Source organism: Echiichthys vipera (assembly GCF_963691815.1).
Source record: "Echiichthys vipera genome assembly, chromosome: 2".
NCBI lineage: Eukaryota > Metazoa > Chordata > Actinopteri > Perciformes > Trachinidae > Echiichthys > Echiichthys vipera.
In genome coordinates, this window is record NC_139827.1 from 17,754,141 (window position 1) to 17,781,912 (window position 27,772).

At 40.0% G+C, this 27,772-nt stretch overlaps 2 protein-coding genes across 2 annotated transcripts; both read left to right on the forward strand.

Annotated features, from left to right (window-relative positions):
- Positions 1–54: 54 nt before the first annotated feature.
- On the forward strand, positions 55–8,471 carry LOC310958335 (recombining binding protein suppressor of hairless-like). Its single transcript, XM_083929236.1, has 11 exons — positions 55–117; positions 1,190–1,222; positions 1,407–1,502; positions 1,621–1,786; positions 2,539–2,713; positions 2,833–2,970; positions 3,152–3,264; positions 3,407–3,547; positions 5,351–5,506; positions 5,614–5,717; positions 5,798–8,471. The coding sequence occupies exons 1-11, from the start codon at positions 98–100 to the stop codon at positions 6,138–6,140; spliced, it is 1,485 nt and encodes a 494-aa protein (XP_083785362.1). The 5' UTR covers positions 55–97; the 3' UTR covers positions 6,141–8,471.
- A 946-nt stretch (positions 8,472–9,417) lies between these two features.
- stim2a (tromal interaction molecule 2a) lies at positions 9,418–27,215 on the forward strand. The gene is made up of 12 exons (XM_083934045.1): positions 9,418–10,069; positions 13,899–14,029; positions 15,280–15,391; positions 16,086–16,197; positions 16,321–16,436; positions 16,769–16,946; positions 17,703–17,880; positions 18,039–18,200; positions 18,433–18,533; positions 18,623–18,873; positions 23,346–23,532; positions 23,684–27,215. Exons 1-12 carry the CDS (start codon positions 9,946–9,948, stop codon positions 25,200–25,202), a joined length of 3,171 nt encoding a protein of 1,056 aa, XP_083790171.1. The 5' UTR covers positions 9,418–9,945; the 3' UTR covers positions 25,203–27,215.
- Positions 27,216–27,772: the final 557 nt, after the last annotated feature.

The window sequence follows — 27,772 nt, forward strand, 5'->3', positions numbered from 1 at the left end:
TTGGCTTTGGCGAAAGGGTCTGTGGGAGGGATCTCGCGATTGTTGGACTTTTTTTTTCTTTACCGGGAGGGGGGCTGAGGAGGGAGTTATTTGGAAGATGGCGCCCGTTGTTACGGGGTAAGTGCTGAAATTCAAAGCAAAATAATATTTTTAAAGTTACAGTTTTCTCTGGTTGTAAACCGTTGCCAGTTTGTTGTGTCTTTGAGTGATCACTTCGGGTGTCAGCAGTGTTGCCTTGGCCTCAGTAAACTTAACTTAACCACACACACACTTTGTGACTTGTGGGGTCAGTTGTGCTGAACTATTCCTCGTAGTATCGCCTGGTTTCTCTGCCATTTCTTGACTTGTACGATATTGACTCCGTTTCAGAAACCTTTCAGTCAGTCAACACTCTTTGATTACTCAATGGCTTATTCTGTATATTCATTGGAGTTTCAACAGGTTCAGTACAGCAACGTTGTATCACAAACTACTAAGGCTGCAGCAACATTGTTAACTTACATTAACGTCACAGTAGTGTTCCTCGATTAGTTCCCGTGGACATAGATGAACGTGAAGCATCATCGTCAGCACACATTTGTTGGTTTAATTTAATTATACTCATTAAAAAGTCGCTCAGAAAAGACAATGTCAGTTCACGGTGGTACTAGTGTACTGTGAAACTTTCCACTTTTCATCTTATCCCACCACCACATGTTGAACAGCTTCTTCTCACTGGCATTAAAATGCACGAACCCTCCTCCCGTCCATCCCATTCCTCTCTCAGAACTCAGCTGAATGTGCTATAACTCCCCACCCTCCACTTACTTTTGCACCTCTGTTCAGGAGCACCTCGTTGTGTATATGTGTATTATGATTCTTATATATATATATATTTTACTATTTTATATTTCTGCTATTTATATTGGCAATTCTTGAAAGCTTCTATATTGATTTTTGTTGTCGTAAAAACAATGACAATACAGAAATTCTAAATTCAATTGAATTAGCTCCAAACCAAGTCTAAAACAGCCTAGATTAAGAGATAAAACAACCAAGTGTCCCAGCATTACAGATGCCACTGACATTGTGCACCTGTGACAATGTTCTTTCACACACTTTCAGTCCAACTTGTTTTTATCTCTGGTGCATATCCCCCGCAATAAACCCATGAGTAAACACCATGTACCCTGATGTTTTTGTTTTTCAGGAAGTTTGGTGATCGACCTCAGCGTTTGACAAGGTAGAGAAAAACCTAGGCACCACTTAACAGTGCTAATAACTCAAAACATTTCAATCCGTGCAGAAAACTCAAAGACTGTATGAGAAAACGTAGTGATGTGAATGAACAATTGCGCAAACACTTGATGTAGATGTTGGAACAATTTGTTCTGTTAGTGTTAACATGTTTTTTCCCACAATTTCAGGGAGGCTATGAGGAATTACTTGAAGGACAAAGATGATCAAACAGTGCTGATATTACATGCAAAAGTTGCACAAAAGTCATATGGCAATGAAAAAAGGTTTGTGTGGGACTGTTAAAAGCTGCATACTTTGAGTTGTGTTGTGTTTGATGGAGAAATCTCTATGCTTCAAAACTGTACTGTATATATTTTTTTAACCTCTGCTTGTTTCAATTAGGTTTTTCTGCCCGCCACCATGTGTGTACCTGATGGGCAGTGGCTGGAAGAAGAAGTTGGAGAGTATGGAGAAGGAGGGTTGTACCGAGCAGGAGGCCCAGCCATGTGCATTCATTGGGATAGGCAACAGTGAGCAGGAGATGCAGCAACTCAATCTGGAGGGGAAGGTGGGTAGGCATTTAAAATGACACAGGGTTAAGGTTTAGGTTTATCTTCACTGTTCGCCAGGGCTGGGGATCGGTACCCACCGATTGATACCTTTTAAGATAACTGAAATAACCCATTCTTAAGTAGCATTGAAACATCTCAAGGTGAACAGTAATTTCGATGCTGTTTGTGCAACTGGATCTAGAATTTAAAAAAAAAAAACAATTATTTGCATGGTGTTTCTCACAACTGATTACTGCAAGCGTTCTTCGGTTTAATGCAATTTAAGATTGCCCCGCAACAGTCCATACAGTCTTTGGTGTGGTAAAGTCAAGCACAGTTTTTTTTTATGGAGTTGTACAGTTTCGTGATAAATATTATAATAAATTGAATACTTTCAAAATTCTTCATGTAAAAAAAATCAGTGCTCTATTGGTAAAAACCTTACCCAGCCTTACTGTTCACACCCTTTTCCTATATTAATTTGAGCAATAAACATGGTACTTGTCTTTTGCCCTGCATCTCACTATTCATGCAAAGTAACCACAGCATGAAAAGCACGGCTGCTTTGCAGTTTAACCTTTGATACTGCAACAATTCTATAAATATGTTCACACTGTAGCTGATATTCTTGCATGTCCTTGTGTTTTATTATTGCACCACTGCTGCTCATAAACTCTCAGAAGAAGATAGGGGGGAAGTGAAAGGAGGACAAACGAAACCATGCACTCTCACACAAAACCCCCTAACCTGTTTCTTTTCCTTGCGTTAGCACTTCTGCACAGCTAAGACACTGTATATCAGTGACTCAGATAAAAGGAAACACTTCATGCTGTCTGTGAAGATGTTGTACGGGAACAGCGCCAGCATAGGAGTCTTCCTCAGCAAGAGGATCAAGGTCATCTCCAAGCCCTCCAAGAAGAAACAGTCCTTGAAAAATGCAGATTGTGAGTTGCAGGATGTGTCAGTACACACCTACACACTAGCTCATGGAAAGACAGCAGTATGGTTTCAGTACATCCTCACACTTACCTCTCCTCCTTATAACACTTTTCTTTCTCTCCAGTGTGTATAGCTTCAGGGACTAAGGTGGCATTATTTAACCGTCTGCGTTCCCAGACGGTCAGTACCAGGTATCTTCATGTGGAGGGGGGGAATTTTCTTGCCAGTTCCCAACAGTGGGGAGCCTTCTACATTCACCTCTGTAAGTTATTACCTGTCTCATTTTTTCTCTTTATCCTCTGGTCATTTCCATGTTTTTTTTGTATATCAACGTTTATCTTTTCTTGTGTGTCCCTTGACTTTTGGTACTGACCGGTAGCACTATTCAAAGGCAGAGAGGAAGTTCTAGACATTATTTTTGTGTTCTGTGTCTTTTCATTTAGTGGACGATGAAGAGTCTGAGGGAGAGGAGTTTGCTGTGAGAGATGGATATATTCACTATGGCCAGACAGTCAAATTGGTCTGTTCTGTTACTGGCATGGCCCTGCCCAGACTGGTATGCATGTGTCTTTATCAGTTCATGTCAGTTGTCAATTGTTTGTGAGTGTGTGTACTTTATGTACATATAGGGGGTGTACTTTAAGTACATTATTTGTTTCTGTACATTTATGATGGGTGTTTGTGCATCAATTCCTCAGGTCATTCGGAAAGTGGACAAGCAGGCGGCATTAATGGATGCCGATGACCCAGTGTCCCAGCTTCACAAGTGTGCCTTTTACCTGAAAGATACAGACAGAATGTATCTCTGTCTCTCACAGGAGAGGATCATCCAGTTCCAGGTGTGCAGTCGTACACACACACACACACACACACACACACACACACACACACACACACCAAACAAACTTACTTATTTTGAATCGGGTTATTGTAAAATCTCAATGCCAACGTTTTGCATTGATTAAAAAAACAGACGCTTTAGATAAAAATCTTTATTTCTTAATCTTGAATAACCAAAACATACTGTCTAAGTCTAACTGAGCTGAGCAACACATTATAAGCCCTTGAACAATGATTGGGTTAATTTAATTACAATTTATATTTGCACTCATTGTGGAACATTGCACGAGGACGCACAGGACACGAGAGAAATGAAACCAATAAGAAGCCAGATGAGTTGGTTGTTGCTAGGTTCAGTGGGCGGACATTTGAGTTCTAAGAAACGACCAAGAGGAAACATGGACATGGGCACGGCTGTCTTAAAATTGTGCAAGAAATAATTCGCCTCCCACCGGGGCTCTTCAGCCTCCGCTCCCACCTCAATGCTGAACATGTTGCCGCTAACGTTAGCACAGACAACGCTCCTAGGAAGGCCTGTCATTAGTTAATGGATCATTTTTGTTTCTGTGTTTTTGAAAACATGGGAGAAAAGGCCCTCTATGTTTAACTGTTTATTTTATGTCATGGATATTATTCTAAATATTTTTGCAATGTTAGGTTTCCACTTTCTTGAATATACAGCGCTAAGAATATTTGTTTTTTCATTACATAAAGTCATATATCAAAATCCATTTCAATTGAAAAATGTAGCTACTTCTGTCAAATATTGATATGCAATTAATCGTGATTAATTAATTCGATATATTTTTAAAACTTCTCCCACCACTAGTTCAAAGTAATAAAAACAAGCCAGAGCATTGTTTTTTTGTTTTTTTTACCAATCCCAGAATGATAAGCCGACGTTGCCAGACCGTACTCCATACTGCCGTGGTCAGGTTATGCAAGACTATATTTTAGGTAGCAGAAAATCTTAGGCAACATTAAGGATTAATGTGTTAGAGTGGCCTACCCACCATATACTCTGCTGCTGCTCAACCGATAGCTGGCACATCATAAAAAAAACTGTGAAGAAGACTCTGCCCTATAAAATATTGTATTTATTTTGGGCCAGAAATATTAAAATTGTAATAAACCTAGTTTGTTAGCTTTCTGATGATCAATGTTATCTTCATTTTTGAAGAATATATGTCTTTAGGAGGGTTGATCATTCAATATGGGTCAACTTAGACAGCTCCTGTTTCCTGAATGTTCAGTCATTCTGGTTAATCAAACCACATTTAACACCCTCTAATTTAGGTTAACATGTAGGAGTGTTGAAATTGAAATTTGATGAGTTCAGAAAGTGAGTGATTTCTTACGGAATGCCCCTCCTCCCACTTTGCAAATCTATTGCTCAAATTCTGTGGGAAGGCAAATGTTATAATGTGAGAGGTGGCTCCCTTTTTTTTAATTAAGCTTACTGAGTGAAATGAAAAAGGTATTTTGTAGAAAAATATGTTTATTGGTACTGGTAAGTAAGGCCGTATAAGCTGTTGGTAGCTTCTTCAAGAAGTGTTATGAGCTGGGATAGTGTTGCTTGTCTGCCTACAGCAGCTGTCTGTCCTGAAATTAGTGCTAACACCAAAGGTCTACCCATTTGTTTTAATGAGCATTCCAGGGCAAGAGCAGATAGGCTTATCTTTGTCTTTGTCATTAGCAAGCTGCCTGACACTATGGTAGCTTGCTCAAGTGTGTTTTTCCTCTTGTTCGACATCAAAGGGGGAAGTGAAATTTCTCTGTTGTTGTTTTTTTTTTTTCTACAGGCCACACAGTGCTCCAAAGAGATTAACAAGGAGATTGTTAACGATGGGGCTTCCTGGACTATCATAAGCACTGACAAGGCAGAATACACCTTTTTTGAGGGTATGGGTCCCGTCCCCACACCGGTCACACCTGTCCCTGTGGTGGAAAGTCTGCAGGTATGCAAGCAAACTTTTCTGTTGAAAATCTACTCGCTATGCATTTTGTCAGCAACTTCCTCTTTTAGTTTTGACTTAGAAAAACGTTTTTGTATGTCTGTGTCAAGTTAAACGGGGGAGGTGATGTGGCCATGTTGGAGCTGACGGGACAGAACTTCACCCCTAGACTCAGAGTGTGGTTCGGAGATGTAGAGGCTGACACCATGTACAGGTGAGTGTTTATATCTGTGTGAACATTAATGCGTAATGGCTTAAAGAATCAAACCTCACCTCATCCGTCTGTCCCCTCAGATGTGGAGAGAGCGTCCTGTGTGTGGTGCCAGACATTTCTGCCTTCAGGGAGGGCTGGCGTTGGGTGACACAGCCGGTTCAGGTCCCCGTCACGCTGGTCCGCAACGATGGAGTCATCTACGCCACCGCCCTCAACTTCACCTACACCCCTGAACCAGGGCCCCGACCCCACAGCAATGCCGCCGTAGCCATTCTGCGGACTCATAGCACCTCTTCATCATCTCCAGCATCTTCATCTTCACCGTCATCCTCGTTGGGCGGGCTCGGAGAAGGCCACGGGGCTTACAGTAGTAGTGACTCAGGCATGTCATCAGGGGTGTCAACCATGTCGGTGCTGTCATAGTAATACTTATTTTGTTTGTGAGTTGATTTTGTATGTGTGCTTTAAAGGACTCCAGTGAGAAAATGTGTGCGCATACTTGTGAGCCAAAGAGGCTCATGGACCTGTGAAGAATAGCACACAGACTTGGAAAGCTCTTCATCAGAAAGCATCTGTGATCATCAGAAATGCTTAAGAGAGTTGGAAAACAGACAAGGTTGAAGAGAAAACTTGGGATAACAGAATAATCTCTTTAGCGCCCTCTCCTGGTTTGCTGTGGACATGTCAAAAGCTCTACTCTAAGGACCTTGATATTATATAAAAGCTTCACATAAAAGAAGACAAATCTGCCACCTAACTCTCACAACAACCTGATTTGTACAAGAATAATTTTCTTATATGCCTGTGGGTTTGGAAACGTTTTTCACTAGGCTTTCTTTCTACTGTTTGTTTTTTTACTGAAAAGCTTGTTGAGTCATATGTTGTGTGCAAGGGACAAAATGTTCTAAGAGTAACATAGTTTTTACGGACCAAGGGATATTATTATATTATTTTATTCATATTATATTTTATACGCTTTTGCCGAGGTACATTTTGACATTTCTTTGTATGTTTCTTTGTAAGATGACTTTTGTTACCAAATAGAATTTTATAATGTTGAGTTTTTCTCTCAAACTTCTAGGTCACTGGGCTGAACCGATCAGTCCCAAAACTTTCCCTAACTTTTTATATCAAAGATGACATGTTCGATGAGTCTCGCGTATGTGTGTGATAATTTCATTATGCACAATAGGTGTATTCTGGGAGACCAATGCCTGTGTTTTCTAATTTTTTGAACCAGAGTACTTAAACTCAAATCGAAACATAATCAGTGCCTCTTTTACCATTACTATCTACACAGCAGTGCTTCTGATTTCACAGCAGTGATGCACAAAGTACAGTACAGTACTTTTTAAGTTTTCTGTAAATTACTACTAAGGCAAGGGACAAAGAAAGAATGTCAAATATAATTATCTGTCTAGTCATGTTAAAGATTTAATTTCCATATTGGAGCGGCCTTGAGTTTTACTTTTGAGTTTGTGCTCATGTGTTGGAAGAAGAGCTTTAAAGCCTCTGAAACACCCACACAGGTGTTTTCACTTAATCTGGTTGATTAGACTGTGTGGGTGTGTGTACTGTGAATGATTCATATCTTGACCTGAGTCTCCTTTAAGCTTTGTTTCATCTGTTAAGGCAGGACATAGTATGCCTTTTATCATTCTTAGTGTCAGATGGACATTTATGACCTCATAAATTCCCATCAAAGCTCCGCCCACCTTTAACCCAAGCAAAGGTCTAATCGGCCAGAATAACTGAAAAAACCTGTGTGGGTGGTCAGAGGCTTTAACATCATTGCCTTGTAGCTTGTATCACTGTCCTCACAGTCTGCCTCAACTCAGCAATGACACATTGATACATTTGAATACAATCAGCTGTGGTTGTGCTTTTGGTCTTCTGAGGTGAGGTGATGAGTGAAGAATTGTAACTTTAAACTGACTGACTGAATAATGACATGTCGTTGCCTTAAAAACCACTACCACATTTTCTCACAAATGATCCTGATTTCCATCAGGCTTTTTTTTTTTTAACCATACTGTATACCATGTATCAAGTTAATGTGTAGGTTGACCAGTTTAGTGCCTGTTTTCATGACAGCGATGTGAATCACTTAATTTCTTGTCATGTATGTTTGTTGTACAGATTAGTATTTATATCATACCAGTCCAGAGACACGTCCTTGTGGTACCATCTGAACATTTTCTATCATTTTCTTTTCATGTTCTCAGTGTAGTCAGATTGTTGCAGCATCTCTTGATTTGAGTTGTTTGGTTTGATTTGTGTTTTATATCATATCAGTTTGCTTAAGGATTACTGTACTTCAGTATCCCAAAAAACTGTAGTTGTCTGGTTCTGCAGATATGTGAGATAATATTTATGGTGACACCCCCAAAAAATCTTTTCTCATTCCATTGTTGGCTGTTTGCGCTGTCCAGATTTCAGAGCCTGTTACCTACCCTATTAGTTTCTTCTTTGTGTCTGCATCGTCAACAGTGCCTTATTTTAAAGTTTTGGCCAGTCAAGTCACCATGCACTACACAATATCTACAAGGCCAGTTTGGATGTAAGTTAGTACTGTCAAAGGGTCAACTGTGAACTAGCATGCCAAATCAACCGCATGATGTCATCATACTGGCAGCTTTGATGGCTCTAGTGTTTGTGTGTCATATCCCTCATTTTGTCTTTTCACAGTTCTTTCCCTGACATCCCTCCATCTTTTCATGGCAGCAAATGGCTGCAAAACTTTTTCCATTGAAATGTCATAAATAAAAACAAGCTGACGCTGAATGTCTCATACAAGTGCTTTGGTGGGTGTGTTTCCTGTTTTGATCCTTTTTTTCCCCTCTTTTTTTGCAGTTAGATGCAAATGATTATGTGCATGTAAAATGCACAGAATCCCTCTACTCAGATCATGCAGAGGCCTTATAGGCCTCATGTGCCACTTGGGCATGCTCCACAGGGTGCAGGTCAAAGCCGCCTCACTATTTTTAAACTGGGGGCCGAATTGCTGGAATGAAACCTGACACTTTGTTACTGTTTAAGTGTTTGTGTGTTTGCATGTGTACATGTCTAGTCCTGCGGTCTGTTTGTGTCCCTCACACTTTTAGTTTAAAGAAAAATGTCACGTGCAACTGAATGGGTTGAAGAAATCTCAAGCTAAGACGTCATTACAAACCTCAAGAACAGATGTACTAACATTTACTAAGTCCATCCACAAGGCTCTAAGATCTGTGAACAAGGATACAACTGTCAGACCCAGACAGCCTGACCACGACATGACATATGACGTGCTATTCCTGGCATGATCGTCTTGATCTCACTTCCCATAGTGAGGTGTAAAGGGCGGGGGGGGGGGGTTATTGAGCCTCCATCCAAACCAGGATCAATAAAGCCATAAAAACAAAATACATAATCAAAGTTAAATAGTTCGAGTGACTGTTCTTTTGGTTTACGCATCAATTCGATGGCAGTCACTCAGCTCTGTTACAGCTGATTGACTAAGCCAAAAAACTTCATATCGAGGTCACTGGATCAACGCTGCAGCTCTGTGTGCTGGGGGTGGGCTAGGAAACATAATAAAGTGTTAGAGGCCCTGTTTCTAGAGAGAGAGAGGGGGAGGGAGAGGGGAAGGGGGAGAGGCGGTCAGTTCTATGTAAGAACGTCACATCTCGACGTCTCTTTTGGGAAAGGGGGTGACAGGAGAACTGGACAAGAACGCAACGAGTATCTGGCTCAGAAAGAGACCAAAACAGACCCTAACTGGACCCGAAGAGCATAGAAGCGTGTTTCGGCTGTTTTTTTTACCTTAAAAAGAAAAGTTCTAAAATCGATTGCTGATATTTTTTTTGACAGATTGTATTGACGATGGGTAAGCCTCGGGACATTTTTATCCAAACTTTTTATTAGGCCAATTGTGGCTTTATTATAATAGCATTATCTGTCATTTCATCGGAATACCATCGCCCAATTTTGGACTACTTTTTTACGCACGGCTCTCGTGTGTTTGAATCCTCCTTTCTGCAAACGTTTTGTTGGAAGTTTTTCGTGCGCCTTCATTCATTTCGAGTTGCGCTATCATCCAGTGTGACCATCTCTTAAGGCCGTATAGCAAAGCAGAACGCGCATCGCAGACTGACACTGGTGCCTCCCAAACGGGGGTTGGCACCGTGTTATTTCTCCATCTGTTTTGAAGTGTTATTCAACTGCGGACGAATATTATCTACCATCTGTAATGCTGCCTCTGTCGCCTCTCCTGCTCCTGGTTTTCCCCGCTGCGCTCTTTGTGGCAGCGCAAGGCGCCGGGGACCTCCAGGGTTTCACCTTCCCCGATGGGAACGCGGGTTTCGACCCAACAGGTAGGCTATAACACAAGACGGATTGAGTCAAATAAGCCGGACATCAGTTCTCGATCTTGACAAAGCCTTTACATCGCAGGCTACGACCTGCCCTGTCTGATGATTATTGTAGGCAGGGCAGTCTCTTTTGCACACTGGCACTGACAACAAGGACAGACTGTCGCGTCTGTCCTGAAGTTTGCTTTCCAAATGCATTTTCGTGATTAGTGATTTATTTTTCTTTCTCCAAACTCATTCATTTTGTATTCTAATGATATATATATATAAAAAAAACAATAGCATAATTATCTTTTCCATTTAAACATAGGCCTAGTTTTATAAAAACAAATATGTAGTCTACTCTGTTATGATTTATAAGCCTACCATCTAAATGGGTTTACTGAAGCATGCTTCTTGTGTAGCTACATAATTATATTCAAATTCGAATTGTATTCATCTTTTAATAAAATAGACATTTTTCATAAGGGTGACATCTTACCCCCGGCTTACCCTCCCATTCAAAACCATTTAAACGATTAATGGTTTCCAAAAGTTTTATTTATCTATTTGACCTGACTTGACTGAATTATCTTGTTTTAAGGCCATTTAGCCCATGTTGAAAAATAGAGCGAGCTGCCTCATCTCAAGTCCTATAGTTCCACAGGTAGCTCATTTGCGTTTTTGCCATAAAATACATTTAGGAAACACGTAACCTCATAATTTAGCTGCTTTATGTTCCAGTCCAACAGCTTCAGCTCACCTGTGAAAAGAGTTAAACTCAGGTCATATGTGGAGGTCCCACAGGGACACACATAAAACACACACACACACACACACACACACACACACTATTCAGAATGCCTTTGCACCATTGATATTTGATAGCCCACCCAGCTGAAAGGTCTCCTCACTGTTGAGAAATGCAAGTTTCATCAACAACCAGGGGATCAATGTCTTTGCTCTGTAGGTATATATCTCCTGGCCAGTGGGAATGGGCAAAAGCACACAGATCATTTCATGGATCATAGAAAATTAGGGAGGAAATGGGGGAAGATGTCCTCCAGGGTAAGATGATGATACATTTTGTTGTGTATATTGTCAAAAAGTATAAATATAGGCCTATGGTATATACGTATATAGTATTAGAATATTATTGTAATTTCACCAGCCAGCTAGCTAGCAATCATTAGCATTGCTAGCTATCCATAATTAGCCCTCTACTGCACACATTATGGTTGTTCATTTAAAAAATATATTTCATCCTATTTTTTGGTAGATTGAGGCTCCATGATAATGTATAACAATGATCAAAATTGTCACTCTTGTATTGTACAACCCCATTTCCAAAACAGTTGCGAGACTGTGTAAAATGTAAACAGAAACAGAATGTGATTATTTGAAAAACATTGAATGTCTACAGTATATTTAACAGAAAATGGCACAAATTTTTTTTATCAAATGTTGAAACTGAGAAATGTCAGTGTTTTTATCAAAATAAGATGCCCATTTTGAATTTCATGCCAGCAGGTTAACTGGCAACAGGTTAGTGACATGATTGGATATAAAAAGAGCATCCCAGAGCAGCTGAGTCGTTCTGAAGTAAAGATGGGAGGGGTTCACTGGCAAATAGTGCAACAATTTAAGCATAATGTTTGTCCATGTAAAAGTTATCATCATCTACAATACATAATGACATAAAAAGACTCAGAGAATCTCTGTACAGAAGGGACAAGGCTGAAAACCAATATTGGATGTTGGTGATATTAAGGCCCTAGGACACTACTGCATTAAAAACAATGTTCTGTAGTGGACATCACTTCAGGGGCTCAGGAACACTTTCAGAAAACATTGTCTGGGAACACAGATTGTTGCTGCATACACATATGCAAGTTTAAACTTCACCACTCAAAGAGGAAACTGTATATAAACCATAACCTTTCTAGGAAACAGGGTTGTAACAGGTTGCTGGTGGTTGGTCTTTATTTCTCTCAATAAGTTCATCTTCAGATGATACATCAGCTTCTTCAAAAATAAAACATTTTAGAAGTTTACAATATACACTTCCTTCATTGAGCTCAACACTGTGCTATAGTACCTATCCTAAAAAAAACGGATCAAGCTTAGTTTCAAGTTATCTCCATTTATACATGCAGAACTGAGACAATTGACTAACTCACCAATTTATTTCTCCTTACAGTATGTTGGTTTATGCATCATTGTCCTGCACATAATAAACTCATAATCAAATGTTTTATTTATTACTATGCAAAATAACTATCTTAAAAAGAGCCACTGACACGTCATGTAACCAATACATATAAAACAGGAATGATTTAAAGACATTTTGTGCCCTTATGTTCAGTTTGTGTTCTTTCTGCATCTTTAAAACCCTTCTCCAAGCACACCCACTGCTTATCTAACAGTATTGATCCCTGTCACAGCACCATCCAGCACTATACTTCTTAATCCTGTGGTGACTTTTGTTGGGCATTGGGCTGGTTGCGTGAGGATATGTGCCTCAAAGAAAAAATATGCTAGGCCTACTACTTCTGAGATGAACGCTAATATTTTTTCGCAAACATTTCCTTAGGTTATTATCAGAACTATGAGAAATAAGAAAACACTACATTTCCCAGACATCACTTTTTCTCATGGCTTTAATTGTCTTGACTTACAGACCTTTGACCACCCCCAGCTCCAAGGTATACAGTCACAGAAACAAAATTGGGCTCTGACTCAGTATGGTGTTGATGACGGAAAACTGTGTGTCATCTTCTCCTGTATTTGCGTTCCTGTACTTATCCTGTAGTGTTCATCAATTAAGGGTTGAGCCTCAAAGTCATTGATCAATCAGTCAAGGTTGTTCCAGTTGTAACAAAAATGTGGTCTTGGGCAATATTTGTTGCCAGTTCACAGTTGGTCAAAACTGTTACTGTAGTCTGCTTTAGTATAATCTATTAGTGACTCACTATACTTTAAACAGCAGATTCAACTTGTCAGTATCTTGGTTCAGTTGTGTCCACCTTCTTTAATTATTTTTTCAATTGAAAACAATGATTAGTACATTAATACTCTGACATGAGGGTTATCTTGAAAAGGTTAAAACTGTTATATTTTCCTTGATTATGGTGGTTACAAAAATGCTTTGAATGACTAATGAAAAGACATGTCAATGTGATGTACTACATTAGTTACATTCCTGACCTTTGAAACAGCAGTGCATAGCCTACTGATTATGCCGTTTATTTTCCATGTTTACCATGTTTGTCTAATACATATATTAAATAATTGGGTTTCCATTGTTATTAAATCCTGAATTTATTTTTTTTGGATGAATTTTAAAATGTTATTGACAGAGACAGAAAACATTGGGAGAGAGGGGATGCCGTGCAACAAATGTTCTTTTCAAGAATCAGATTGTGTCCCACTGACATTTAACTTCCATAAGTCTTAAACACTAGGCTAACAGAACACCTACCATAATTAATGTATATAAACATGCAATTAGTTATTGTTGTCCAAAGCTTTGTATTTTGAGAGCAACAATAGACACTGCTTGCATTGATGTTGATGCAATTTGATGAATGAATAGGTAAATGTGCACACTTCCTCATTGATGCTCCTACGAATCAGAATGTTTCATTGAGCATTCTCTGTATAACCAAAAGTATCACAATCACTCAGTAGCCTACTGAGAAATTTAAATAATATTTAAATCTATAGATCAGCTTAATTAAAACCGTTGAACTGATTCATGACAATAATAATAATAATAATAATAATAATAATAATAATAATAATAATAAAATAAATAATTGCTATAATGTCATTGCCTTCCTGACCCATGTAGACCCCTGTATGGTAGTGTATCCACCATGTATGTGCGAGGCAGATCGCTACAGCCTGGAGGCCCTGCGGAGCATCCATCACATGATGGACGATGACCAAGATGGAGGGATTGAGGTAGAAGAGAGTGTCGAGGTAAAAAAATCACACTTTGTGAAATGTTTACCCCATTTCATTAGCTGTTGTAAATCTTGCGTGTATGCTCACGCTAGAGACAGACAGGGTAAAGCAGTACAACAACAGGTGCTCCTGGCTGGTTGAAGAGTCAAATGTTACTTCAAGGATAGCAACAGTATAACTTTGCTTTTGGCTCAGTGACAAAATTGGTTTGCACTAATAGAATACTGCAACACTGGTGACCTTCATAGTCTTAGTATAACTCCTTTGAATGTTTTCCTGACTACAACTTCCCTTATTTGTTATAGTTGTCACAAACAACTTGAAACGATACACTGCATGCCATAGTGCAAAATAACATTATTCAAGTTCCACAAATATTTAATTGTGTTGCATGAAATTCCATGAAAAAACAGTCAACTAAATACATTTTATGATGAAAGAAATTCCTGAATATTACGAAATTCTGTTTCATTTAAGGTTTGATATATTTATCTGTTGCTTTTTGCATTGCAGACCTGTTTTATAGCACCTAACAAGCATAGTTTGTTTCTAAAAAATGTTTTGTGAATGAGCCAAGAAACAAAACACCCTTTTCATCCAGTCATGTGAGCAAATTATCAGTGGTTAATTTCTGCATATGGCTTCGTATGTGTGTATAAAGGCACATTCACTGCATGCACAAGCTTGTTTGCACACATATGTGAGTATGCCTTTTTGATTTTGTATTTTTTGTGTTAAGCTTAACATTTCAGAGTAAATCATATCCAGAGTGAATATGTATTTTGTCTAAAGAGTGTTTGAGTCTCTAGTTGTATGTGACTTTGATAGTAAATCCAGAATTCTATAATGCTTTTGCCTTATAGAATGCAGTTCAGGGATACAGTATCCAAGGGCTCAGGTTGCGGTTTCCATAGAGACTTAAGGGGGGGGCTGGGTTCATCAGAACACAGCCCAAAGATTCCTCTAGCCATCATATGAAGCTTCCATTTACAGCCAAGGACACATTCCAAGACAGTTGCAACACACACTTGTGCTTCTGCATGCATTCTAAATAAATACAGTCTCACAACATGCACTCCTTATTCCTAGATTGAAATCCAAGTGCATAACACTGCAATATTCACCCAATTTATTTATCAAATGTTATGTTATGTAAAGTAACGTGTTACATGTGTGTTATGAGTATGTAACCTTATTCCTTAAAGTTGCATCTGAGGAATACTCAATTTCCATTGCTCCCTTCTGTCCTTCTCTATATTTTGCAGTTCATAATTGAAGATATGAAACAGCAGCAGACCAACAAACACAGCCACCTGCACAGAGAAGACCAACACATCACAATTGAGGAGCTCTGGAGGGGTTGGAAGTCATCTGAAGGTGTGTGCGTGAGTGTGTGTGTGTGTGTGTGTGTGTGTGAGAGAGAGAGCGAGGGAGAGAGAGAGAGAGAGAGAGAGAGAGAGTGAGAGTGGGTGTTTGTATTTACCATTAGCAAAGGTTGTTGATAGTATCTGGTACATGGTGCTTTTTTGATACCACCTCGGTCAAGGCTCCAAGCCAGTTGAGCCAATACTAAAAGGTGGAGTTAAAACACTTGGGCGGTCAGAGAGAATGACCATCACCAGCGCAACCCACAATTTTTAAAGCTACCATTAACAGTGTTACATTTTTTTTTCTCTTCCCAGATTTTTAAAAGAAAATGGCAACCCACAAAATTACACCGTACACTATGTACACATACCGTATTTGTACATATAAAATTGGCAAAGTGCCGTCGATGTTACTCTGCTTGGTTGTCAATGAAAGGGAAAGGTTTCAGCAAGTGCCACACCGAAGATGATGCCACAGCAGTTTTATACAGCCTCACTATGACAATCAGGGGAGAATTCCGTCTATACTAAGGGGGTACTACCCGCAGAAGAAAACAAAAAGAGAAAAGAGTACCGGTACCAAAAAAATTAGTCGGGTCAAGCAGTGCCGTACCATACAGTTGAAACATAGCATATTAGAGAGAGTTTTTGTGTCCCATGGTGTCTAGCTCTACTTTGTCTTCTTCCCTTGTCCCTCTTTTCAGTACATAATTGGACTCAAGATGATGTACTTCGCTGGCTTAAAGATTTTGTTGAGTTGCCCCAGTATGAGAGGAACTTTAAGGACTTTAAGGTCAATGGAAACACACTCCCCAGGTGAGGATATCCAATGATGATGCTATGGTCAACCAAGACTTAGTCTTGAGTGAAGCATGTTATAACAAATCAGTTGTTGTAAAGAGTCATATAAACACACTGAACTCCCACACCTGTGTGCAGAATTGCAGCCAATGAGCCTTCATTCCTGAGTGGCCATCTGAAGGTTCAGGACCAGAGAGACAAACAGAAGCTCAACATCAAAGCTCTGGATGTTGTTCTGTTTGGTCCACCTACTCGTAAGGACAAGCTTTTACCCTATTTCCTCTCCCTACTCTTATTGTATGTCTCTTTAGTGTATCTGTTCCGGTGTATCTTGCATACCTACCAACTCTTCCAGTTTCCTCAGATTTTTCCGGTATTTAAAGGAGGACTACTGACATGCGCCCATGTTGTTTATACAAACCACACAATGGCATGCAGGGGTTTTAATGGGCTAAAACATTTCATTAATGAAAATATGCTAGGTGTTAGTTTGTGTTGCTAGCTTTATATGTCATTAAAATGACTCTTTACTATCACAACATCTTTGATGCACCATTAATAATCATGACCTTCCATTCCACTACAGGTCCCCCTCATAACTACATGAAGGACCTGCTTCTCATTGTATCTGTGGTGATGGGAGTTGGAGGCTGCTGGTTTGCCCAGGCCCAAAACAAAGCCAGTAAAGTCCACATAATTAGGATGATAAAAGATTTGGAAAGTCTGCAGAGGGCTGAACAGAGCCTTACAGACCTACAAGAACAGTGAGTTATCAGTCATCAGTGTCTCTCACTATCGTACATTTACTAACGACGTCAGCATTGTACAGTACAGAAAGTAGTTTGGCGAATAATAATCCCAGGGGGAAATTGTTTTTGTTTCAAACTCCAGCTATTCAAACAACATATTTAACAACAACAATATTATACAGATAACATATTTGTAAAAACAGAGATATAAAACACAGGGACCCCTGGATGGAGACAGGTGTGACAGGTGTTTTCACCCTCCTCAGATCCACTACGAGCTCCTTTGTTTCAGTCACGTTGAGCAGCAGATGATTCAGCTCACTCCAAGTGACAAAGATGGAAAGGGGTTGAGGAGAAGGTTGAAAAGAATTGAGGACAGGGATGAAAAAAGTTGATCAATTGTCATGGGATGAATGGCGTTGTCAAAGTTGTAGTGTAGTTGGAACATCTGGGACTCATAGGGTATACCTCGATGAGCTTCTAGCTTCATCTAATGCTAACTGCGGAGCGACCGTAGTGCTCTACTGAGATGGGAGAGAGAAGAAGAACGGAATATAGGAGTGCGGTTTTGAGAAGGGAGATAAAGAAGAGAGAGAGAGGATTAGATACGCTTAATAGGTCTACATAGGTGATTCAGTTAATGAAGCATAGGTGGATGGATTAGTGAGACACAGGTGAATTGGTGGGGGAGAAAAGCATGGTCTTCTTAATGTATTGAATTAACTTAGTTTTGTTTTGTTTAATTACATAAACAACATTTCACTTTCTCAGACTGGAGCGCGCACAGGAAGAAAAACGTAATGTGGCAGAGGAGAAACAGAACCTGGAAGAGAAAATGAGGGATGAGATCATGGACGCACAGGAGGAGGCATACCGGCTGCACGAGCTGAGGCAGGGAGCTGTCAGTGAACTCAGCCGCCTTCGATACGCAGAGGAAGAGCTTGTGCAGGTAGACACAAAACTAGTGAAATGCTGCACTAGACGCCTTTCATCCTCCTTACTTTAGTTTGGAAAGTTTAAAGGACTTAAAGGAAACAATTTAAGCAATTTTCAGCAATTCTTCTACATATTGATATCTAACATTTGACTGATTGACCATTCCCTCAGGTCCGCGGAGCACTAAAGCAGGCAGAAAAAGACATGCAGGCTAGCTGGACCACCTCAGAGACCCTCCAGCTGTGGCTGCAGCTGACACATGAGGTAGAGCTCCAGTACTACAATGTTAAGAAACACAGAGCAGAACGACAGCTTGCCAGCGCCAAGGAAGAGGTAAAGCATGAAAAAAGGGGACACACATGAAAAACAAAAAAAGCCAGAGCTTTTTTTTTTGTGTAATTGTTAGCTTGTGCAGCAGAACCATTATCATGTGCTGACACAGCATTGTGGAGATGGTCTGGCAATTCGATACTATGTTTAGAGCTACTGCACTGGATATGTAAGCAGATCAGTTGAAAAGTATGTAGGTATGTATCAACTGACGTGCACCTTTACCTCCTTGCAGGCAGAGAAGATTAAGAAGAAGAGGAGTTCTGTGTTTGGGACTCTCCATGTCGCCCACAGCTCCTCTCTAGATGAAGTTGACCACAAGATCCTGGAGGCAAAGTGAGTAACAAATTTATTTGTGCAAGTTTTGTTTGTGTCTGTCAAAGTAATTAAACACATGTTACAAAGGTTTTTTGTATACCCCATAGGAATGCCTTGTCTGAAGTAACAGCCTGCCTAAGGGAGCGCCTCCATCGCTGGCAGCAGATTGAGCGCCTCTGTAGCTTCCCCATCATTAGGAATCCTGGCCTAGCAAACCTCACTGCTAAGCTCTACTCAGACTCCATTGCCCTGGGATTTCCCAGGGTACACCAACAATCTTGGTCATGCCAGAGTTCCATCCATGGATCCATAGAGGATCTGTTAGAAGAGTGTGCTCCAAACTTACCACAGATACAAGGTAAGGAACAGCAATGACTTTTTGATTCTTTATTTCGATCCACGAGTGTCCACAAAGTGTTCAGATCTGGTAACAGCAGAGGCCATGACATGTAATTAACATAATCTTCAAACTTGTCAAACCATTCAGTAACCTATCATGTTTTCCATGGAAAACATCTGTAAATATTGTGTTTTTCCACTTATAATAGGTTTTTCTTGTAATTTGTCTCCCATCTGTATATGCTGTGTATAGTCAAGGGACATATGGTATCAAAATCCAAAGCTGCAAATTCAGCAAATGTGTTCAGTGAGTCAAATGGTCAATCTGAACCCTGTGGAATAACATAGTTTGAAGACACTTATGAACCAGGAGACAATGGTACAACTCATTTTTTTGTGTGGAGTTATTGTTCAGTTCTTTACAAAGTACAGAAACAGTACAGAGGAAGTAGACAGAGGCTAAGCTATTGTTACTGAATAGCGCAAGATGTGTTTATCATTAGTCCCTTCATCACCAAGCTTGCATGCCCAGGAGTGAAGAACGTCTCCCTGGACATTCGGCTCCAGGGCCGGAACTCACTTCCCTGTGGTGGTTCTGTGTCCCGGGGTGACGTATCCTCAGCACAGGCTGCGATATGATGGCCGTGTGCGAGTCCTGTCTCCCCACGCTCTCAAAATTGAGGGAGAATGTCTCTGGCCTGAAGGCTGACCTCATGGAGAGGGACAATTTCCTCCTGGATTTCTCCATCGTCGCCACGACCCAGGCGAAGCTCCGCGCACATCTTAAGGCTTCCAGCATTGGTGACCGGACCATGACGGCCGCCGACAACACCACCCTGCCGTGGACTGGCTTCATCATCACTGGATCTCCGACACCAGCACTCACCGAGTCCCGCTGGCACCACAAGGGAGCCAAGCCAAAGTCATTGGCACCATCCACCTCCTGCCTTCGCCCCGCAGAGTGGCAGTGCTCCACCAAGGAGGACGGAGCGGTGGCTACGGTTCTGGTGAGCTCAACTCCACTCAAGCCGAGTGAACCCGGGTCAGTGGTGAACAGGGGCACTGGGGCTCGCCCATCTCTCCCTCCTCCGCCTTAGGATCTACCACTAGATAACAGGTATGACGTCCTAAGCCTGCAGAATTTCCCTCCGCTGGGTGCGCGCTCCTGCTTGTCCCCGGGATCCGTTCATACAGCCAGTCGTGGCTCTCACTGACCCAGGAGACGGGCTCCATCTCGGTTAGGAGCAGCTGCAGGCCGGCGCACCTCCAGGCAGCCTGTGGAACAGCGCATCCCCTCTGTGCTGGTTGTCGTGACCTCGATGGTCAGGCACGTGATAATACGCAGCGGCCAGAACTTCTGCCGCCCTGGAGCCCGGGTCAGGAGGTAGAGTCCTCAAACCCCCGGCTGGTCCTGCAGGCCGGTACCAACGATTTAAAGAGGTCCATAAGCAGGACTTCAGGTCCATGGTGGACCGCCTGCTACACACAGGGACGCGTCTGATTATTTCCGGCCCGCTTCTACTGGCGCGTTTTGGTGACGTCATGTACAGCCGCCTCCGCCAGCTGCACCTGTGGCTTAAAGGATACTGCCTAGGGAAAAGTATTCCATCTGTGGACAACTTTACGGCTTTCTTAAACAGCCCCAGACTTTTTAAACATGACACTATGCAGCCTAACCAGGAAGGGTCAAGACTTTTATCTGCCAACATTGACCTGACTGTCGAGTCCTGCACCACCACCACCTCCTGACAACAACCCAGTTTTGGGATCAGGATACAGATTCACAGTTTAATACACCTCTCTGCCCTGCCCTTACCACAGACGCAAAGCAAGCAGAGTTGCTCCCTGTGGATCACTTTCCACCTCAGTATCCTATACAAACGCTGTGTGCCTCACGATCATCTAAATTAATTAAATCAAAAATTAACAGAAGAGGAGCTATACAGAAAAACTTGATACAAATCAACACCAAATCTGCGATAATGCAACAAAATCCGAAAATACAATGTGGACTTTTAAACATCAGATCTCTGTCATCTAAAGCTGAATTAATAAATTATCTGTTATCAGATATATCGATTTACTCTGTCTGACTGAAACCTGGCTGTGTCATAAAGAATATGTTAGCCTAAATGAATCCACTCCTCCCAGTCATATTAACACTCATATTCCTCGACGCAGTGGCTGATGAGGAGGCATTGCAGCTATTTATGACTCAGGCCTATTAATCAACCCTAAACCTAAGCTAAATTATAATTCATTTGAAATTCTTGTTCTTTGTCTTTCACATTCAACCTGGAAAACTGTGCAGCCAATTATACTTGTTATAGTGTACCATGCTCCTGGTCCGTACTCTGAATTTCCATCTGAATTCTCAGAGTTTCTGTCAGATTCAGTCCTTAAATCTGATAAAGTAATCATTGTAGAAGATTTTAAAATTGATCACCTTGTTGACAGTGTTGCAGGCAAGAACAACACTTGACTCCTTTAAAAAAGAAGATAATGAAACAGAGGAAGTTAGCTCAATGGTATAACTCACAAAACTGTGAATTAAAGCAAATATTGCGAAAATTGGAAAGTAAGTGGCGTTCCACTAAATTGGAGGAATCTCGCTTAGTTTGGCAAGAAAGTCTAAAAATATATAGGAAGGCCCTCCCTAATGCCAGAGCAGCCTAATACTCATCTTTAATAGAGGAGAATAAGAACAATCCTAGATTTCTTTTCAGCACTGTAGCCAGGCTGACAGAGAGCCACAGCTCTACTGAGCCATGTATTCCTATAACCCTCAGTAGTAATGAATTCATGACCTTCTTTAATGACAAAATTATAAATATTAGAGACAAAATCAACTCGCTTGGCACCAATTTTTCTTCAAACCAAGGAACCTTAGAAACAACTGTACGACCTGATTTATTCTTGCTTTTCTACAGTTGACCTTAACAAATTAACATCTACTATTTCAGCATCAAAGCCCTCTACTTGTTTCCTAGATTCTATTCCAACTAGGTTACTTAAAGAAGTGTTACCTTTAGTTAGCACTCCTGTATTAGATATGATTAACATGTCTTTATCAGCAGGTTATGTACCACAGTCTTTTAAAGTAGCTTTAATTAAACCTCTTCTAAAAAAAGCCCAGTCTTGATCCTCAGGTACAAAGCAACTATAGACCTATATCTAACCTTCCTTTTCTCTTTAATATCCTCGAGAAATTAGTCGCCAATCAGCTGTGTGACTTTTTACATAAGAATGAGTTATTTTTGGACTTCCAGTCAGGATTTAGAATGAATCATAGCACTGAGACAGCACTGGTAAAAATGACTAACGACCTTCTAATAGCTTCAGACAAAGGACTTGTCTCTGTACTTGTTTTACTAGATCTTAGTGCTGCCTTCGATACTATTGACCATTGCATCCTGCTACAGAGACTGGAGCATCTAATTGGCATTAAAGAAACCACATTAAGCTGGTTTAAGTCTATATATATATATATATATATTTCCCTTAGGAAATATTATAAGGAAGCTCCCCATAAGTTTTCATTGTTATGCTGATGAAACACAATTCTATTTGTCGATCAAACCAGAAGAAATCGATCAGTTAGATAAACTTCAAATGTGCATGAAGGAAATGAAAAGCTGGATGACCTGCATTTTTCTGATGTTAAACTCAGATAAAACTTAAGTAATTGTACTTGGCCCTGAAGGCCTCCGAAACTCAATAGCTAAAGATATTGTTACTCTGGATGATGTTGTGTTGTCCTCCAGCACAACAGTAAGGAATCCTGGTGCTATTTTTGATCAGGATATTTCCTTCAATTCTCACATAAAACTAACAACAAGGACTGCATGTTTTCACTTGCGTAAAAATTGCGAAAATTAGGAACATTGTGTCTCAGAAAGATGCAGAAAAACTAGTCCATGCATTTGTTACTTCTAGGCTGGACTATTGCAACTCCTTATTATTAGGCTGCTCCAATAAGTCTCCTCTCCTATGGAATATATGGACTCCCAAGTGTTATTCGGGAGGCAGACACTGTCCCCATATTTAAGAGTACACTCAAAACTTTCCTCTTAGATAAAGCTTACAGCTAGGGCTTACGAGCCCTTAGCTATGTTATTATTTTTAAGCTGATTTTGTCAAGACAGATGGCCATCCTCCATAGAGCTGGGTCTGTCCGACGTTCCTGCCTGTTATAGGGAAGGTTTTCGTTGCCACCGTACTCTATGGAGGAATTGTTGGGTCTATGTATATCATAAATAAGTCTTAGAGTGTGGTCTATACCTACTCTGTAAAGTGTCCTAAGATAACTTTTGTTATGATTTAGCACTATAAATAAAATTTAATTGAATTGAATTGATTGATTGTGCTGTTCCCAGTTCTGGTCTTACCAGACCTTTAAGATTGTAAACTAGGGGCACATTATAATTGCTACACCACTGTCCTATATTATGTATTGATTAATAAATTGTTTAATCTTTGGCTTTCCTCCAGTTCCAGTTTCACCAGTGAAGTGCTCTCCTCGATCACAGGGATCCACCATTCATCGGTCATCTCGTCCAGGCGTGATCACTCAGCCACTAGCCGCCATAACCACGACAGACCCTGACATTCTTATCCCAATCCGAGCCCCATATCCTTGTGAGGAAGAGGGGATCTTCCTGAAAACTCTAAAGAAACAGTACGTTTTCCTGCCTACAACTTTAACAGCGCAATTTGATTTTACAGACTGCTCATTCTAAATCATTGTCTATACGTGATACAGCCTTTGTTAATTGTATTTGTTTTTTCATTCCTTCTTATATTCTTCCTTTCATTTCTCTCACTAATAGAGACTCTCAAGAGATGTTCTCAGACACAGAATATATGACTTCACCTCCTCTTAGCAAAATGTTCCCTAGTCCAACTGTTGACACTTCATCTCAAAAGACCTATCGTGATGAAACTGAGCTGTTTTCAGACAGCTCCATTACAAAGCTTTTGAGTAAAGAAGTAGAAGCTGTTGTTGAATCTCCAGTTCGCAAAACTTCTATAGCAGAGCTCGAAACTTGTGTAAATGTTTCCTGCAGAAAGATGGCAAAAGACAAAGTGTTGGATGCTTCTTTGGAAAACCCTTCTTTAATGATATCCAAAGACGAGTCTTTGATGGAGGCTACATCAAGGAAGATATCCAGAGACAGGAGTGAAGTTCCCAAAGATGTTGCTCTTAGAAAAATACCTTCCAATGAATTGGATGCAGAATTCCCAACTAAGAAAATTGACAGAGATACATTTGGGGAAATGATGGATACTACCTCAAGAAATGTATACAGAGAAAAAAGTGATTCAACTCTGGATGTAAGAAAGATTATCTGGAATGAATTAGAAACAACAAAAGATATGGCACCTAGGACTATATCGAGGGATACAATGGGGTCTTCAATGGACAGTGTCTCAAGAAAGATAATACGAGATAATGTTGAACATCCTTTAGACTCAATATCCAGAAGGATTACAAGAGATTCAATGGGAATGTCCCTTGACACAGGTTCTAGAAAGCTTACATGGGATAAAGGCGACTACCAGATTGATACATCTGTGAGGGCTTTAGCAATGGATAAAATGGTTGAGGCCACTAGAACACCACTAAGAAAAATATCTATAGACGAGCGAGAGTATTGCACAGATACTGCTTCCCTGAAAATGCTACCCAGAGAGAGATTTGAACCACTTGTGGATATCCCGTCCTCTACAGAGAAGCAAGAGTTTGGTTTAGGAACGCCAACAAGTAGGAGGATACTGAGAGATGAACATGAGAGGTCTGCTGGTGCTCTCAGAAGGAGAATACCAAGAATGCCAAGAGATGACACGGACACTTCCATAGATACTCCCACAGGAAAAATCTCCTGGGATAGAGTTGATGTTTCAATGGAAATACCCAAACAATCCATACTGAGGGAGGAGTTGGGAGCATCTGAGTCATGTTCATGTCCAGGTCAAATTGGACAGCCAGACCTTATGGTAACCTCCCAGGTACCATGGAAGTCATCATCAGACCTTTTCACTGGCCCACTGAGCCAGCTTGTGTATGATGGAATCCTTGAAAAGTCCTGCCCCTCTGCGGCTACAAGCCCAACCAGCCTCTCCGCTTCAACACCCAACCTGCCCCAGAGCAGGCTGCTAGCAGGGGTGGAGCAACCATTGCCAGTGCCAGTGATTGGTTTCCCATCTTCTGCATCACCTCCTGAGGCTGGAGTTGAGAAGAACAAGCATAAAGAAAAGAGCAAGAAATCTTTAAAGCTCAAAAATCTTTTTAAAAAGAAAACTGAGCCAACTCCAGAGAAGCTTCAAAGTGGTCTTCAGAAACTCTGAGGATCAGCTTAGAATGTTTTCTTTTTGTTAACATTTCAAATAATTTCAATCAGAAAATGAATCTTTAATTAATTAATTAATTAATCTAACATTTTTTAGAACTTCATTGAAGTATGAAAAGCTAAAGAGGATTTATTTTCTGTTATTAAGTCTTATGTAGAGATATGGTTGATACCATATATTATTTTAGATAATGCTTTTTTTAGGCTTTTCCTATGGATGAAGGATTGAATGATGTTTAAACGGATGCTGCTCTTCTGTATAACAGAGACAATGCTTGAATTCAATTTTTAACCTCCATCAAGACATTTACTGCAGTAGAATACAATGCAATCTATTCTGAAAGAGACTGTGTTTTAATTTTGTGATGTCCCAATCAATGATTTAACCCCTGATTCCTATTTTTCATGTATTAGAGTCCAGTCTGACATTTTTTATCATTTTTTGCCATACACCTGTATGTTGCACACATCAAAATAAGTAAGACAATTTAAAGGGCCTGAAAACGGGGTCTTACATGAACACAAATTGATGATTATTTTGCATGACACATTTCTGTATATGTTTTTTACTCTGTGTTCTTCTCACTGGTTTGAAGTCGATGGAGCTCAGTTGTAAAAATGTGATTGATTACCAAATTTGATAATCAAATTATCAAACCACACCTACCCAGTCTTGATGAAGCAGATTTGTTGATTTTTCAGGTTTGGATTCTTAATAAATAATATCTAAGGATGTTTTTCTCTTAACTTTATATTAGATTGTTGCTTATTTAGACTTGACTATTTATTGTTATTCACAATTTACTTAGGGTTTGAACCAAGTTTTCAGGGGTCTTTAATATGTTTTACAGCGGAATTGGTCTGCATTAGGAAAATAAAGTCTGCAGCAAAGAATAATTTATTTTCTTACAGAATAAATTACAATTAATCCTCTTAATGCTTTTTGTCAAATTGTACCAGTGTTGATCTGTTGTTTCAAGTAGCATTTAGACAGCCTATGTAATATATATATATATATATATATATATATATATACTGTTCATCCAGCCTGTTGGTTGGTGGGCGCTCTTTGGTTTTGGCTCAACTAGATCAAAAATGTTCTCATTTTACAGCTAACAAATACAGTACAATAAAATGTTTATGCAAGAAATAGGTAATACAGTAACAGAATCTTGATTCATATCTGATCAGTACTGCCTAGTCATTGACACTGTTTCAGAGACTTCCAGGCTCTCATTGGTTGTCTGAGGTTGGTCTTGGTGAAATCTTGCAGGTGCTGTTAGCAGCACTAAAGGAGCAGCAGGTGGAAGCAGAGCTACATGATTTCTTCACAAATTGTCTGCCTCATTTCACTGTCAGGATATAGTGAGAGCTTCTGCTATAGTAGCAAAAAAGATCCTAACATATTTTGCATAGAAAGTTACCGACTTCAGCTTTAAGAGCAAATGCCATTTAAATCAACATCAACACTTTAAAGGTCTGGTTAATCTGCAAAATTGAATTTATTGAAATAATATTTTTTAAGACATTGTTGGCTGATGCACATGTTGTCAGATTTTAAACTGCTGACTACTTTTTATTTATTTTCTGAGTGTGGAAAAAGGTCAACCCGTGTGACCCATTTCAAAGTATATCTATCCTGAACCTGATCCTGTGGATTGGCTTGGGACAGCCCAAGTTTTACTAGCTGTTTTCTCCCAAATCAGCACATTTAAAGGCAAATTTTGAATGCCTTTATTGTTTATTTGATTTAGGTTTCTTATATCGTTTACAGGCATAAAACGGCAGTAGTACCCTGAGTAGTTTATTTGAATTCAAATAATTCAGAGATTTATTTGAAAATTGCTCATTGGAATAAGTTCTATCATGCCATGAATTATTTTTGTTTTAAGTATAAGGAATATGAATAAAATGTTTGACAAGGACAATCACTGGACTGTAACATGTACGATGTCACAAGCTGTTGTTTTCTGATTATTTAATAACAAGTGATGAGACACATAAACAAGTAAGTGAAATAAGTGAATATTGTGTATTGCATCATTATTGTCAGAAAAATACAGTACATTAAAGTGATTATAAAACACTTAACCTCTTAAGGTGGCTCTTTTGGTTTGTTTTTTACTCATCTCCACTAGAGGCCAGGAGAGGGGCAAGCAATTTGCAATTTTTGTTTCAGTGTATATAAGAACGTGTGTGTGTGTGTGTGTGTGTGTGTGTGTGTGTGTGTGTGTGTGTGTGTGTGTGTGATCTGTGTTCTGAACATCTAAGATCAATTTAACTGATAAGTGACTGACAGTAAACAGTGATGCACTGCGCCAACACGTTTTGCAGGTCAGTAATCTACAGCAGTCTGTCTGCATGATGAGCTCTGAAGTTGGAAGAGGGGCTGTTTGTCACTGTGGGTTTCCTGTTAGGCTTAACTAATACACATGGATGACAATGTGGTTGTGGTCATTGTGCTGTCTGTATTGTCTTGAAACTAACTGTCAGATTTTATCAAAACATAAATAGATAATGAACAAAAATATATAAGAAAACATGCAATTAAGAAACACTTTGGCTCAT

Bases quoted from the DNA above. Each gene is read 5' to 3' on its own strand.
- LOC310958335 (XM_083929236.1), top strand. From the start codon at position 98: ATGGCGCCCGTTGTTACGGG. The intron at 1,223-1,406 runs GTAGAGAAAAAC...CCACAATTTCAG, and splicing joins CGACCTCAGCGTTTGACAAG to GGAGGCTATGAGGAATTACT. The intron at 5,507-5,613 runs GTATGCAAGCAA...GTCTGTGTCAAG, and splicing joins CTGTGGTGGAAAGTCTGCAG to TTAAACGGGGGAGGTGATGT.
- stim2a (XM_083934045.1), top strand. From the start codon at position 9,946: ATGCTGCCTCTGTCGCCTCTCCTGCTCCTGGTTTTCCCCGCTGCGCTC. The intron at 18,534-18,622 runs GTGAGTAACAAA...TATACCCCATAG, and splicing joins CACAAGATCCTGGAGGCAAA to GAATGCCTTGTCTGAAGTAA. The intron at 18,874-23,345 runs GTAAGGAACAGC...GCTTTCCTCCAG, and splicing joins AAACTTACCACAGATACAAG to TTCCAGTTTCACCAGTGAAG.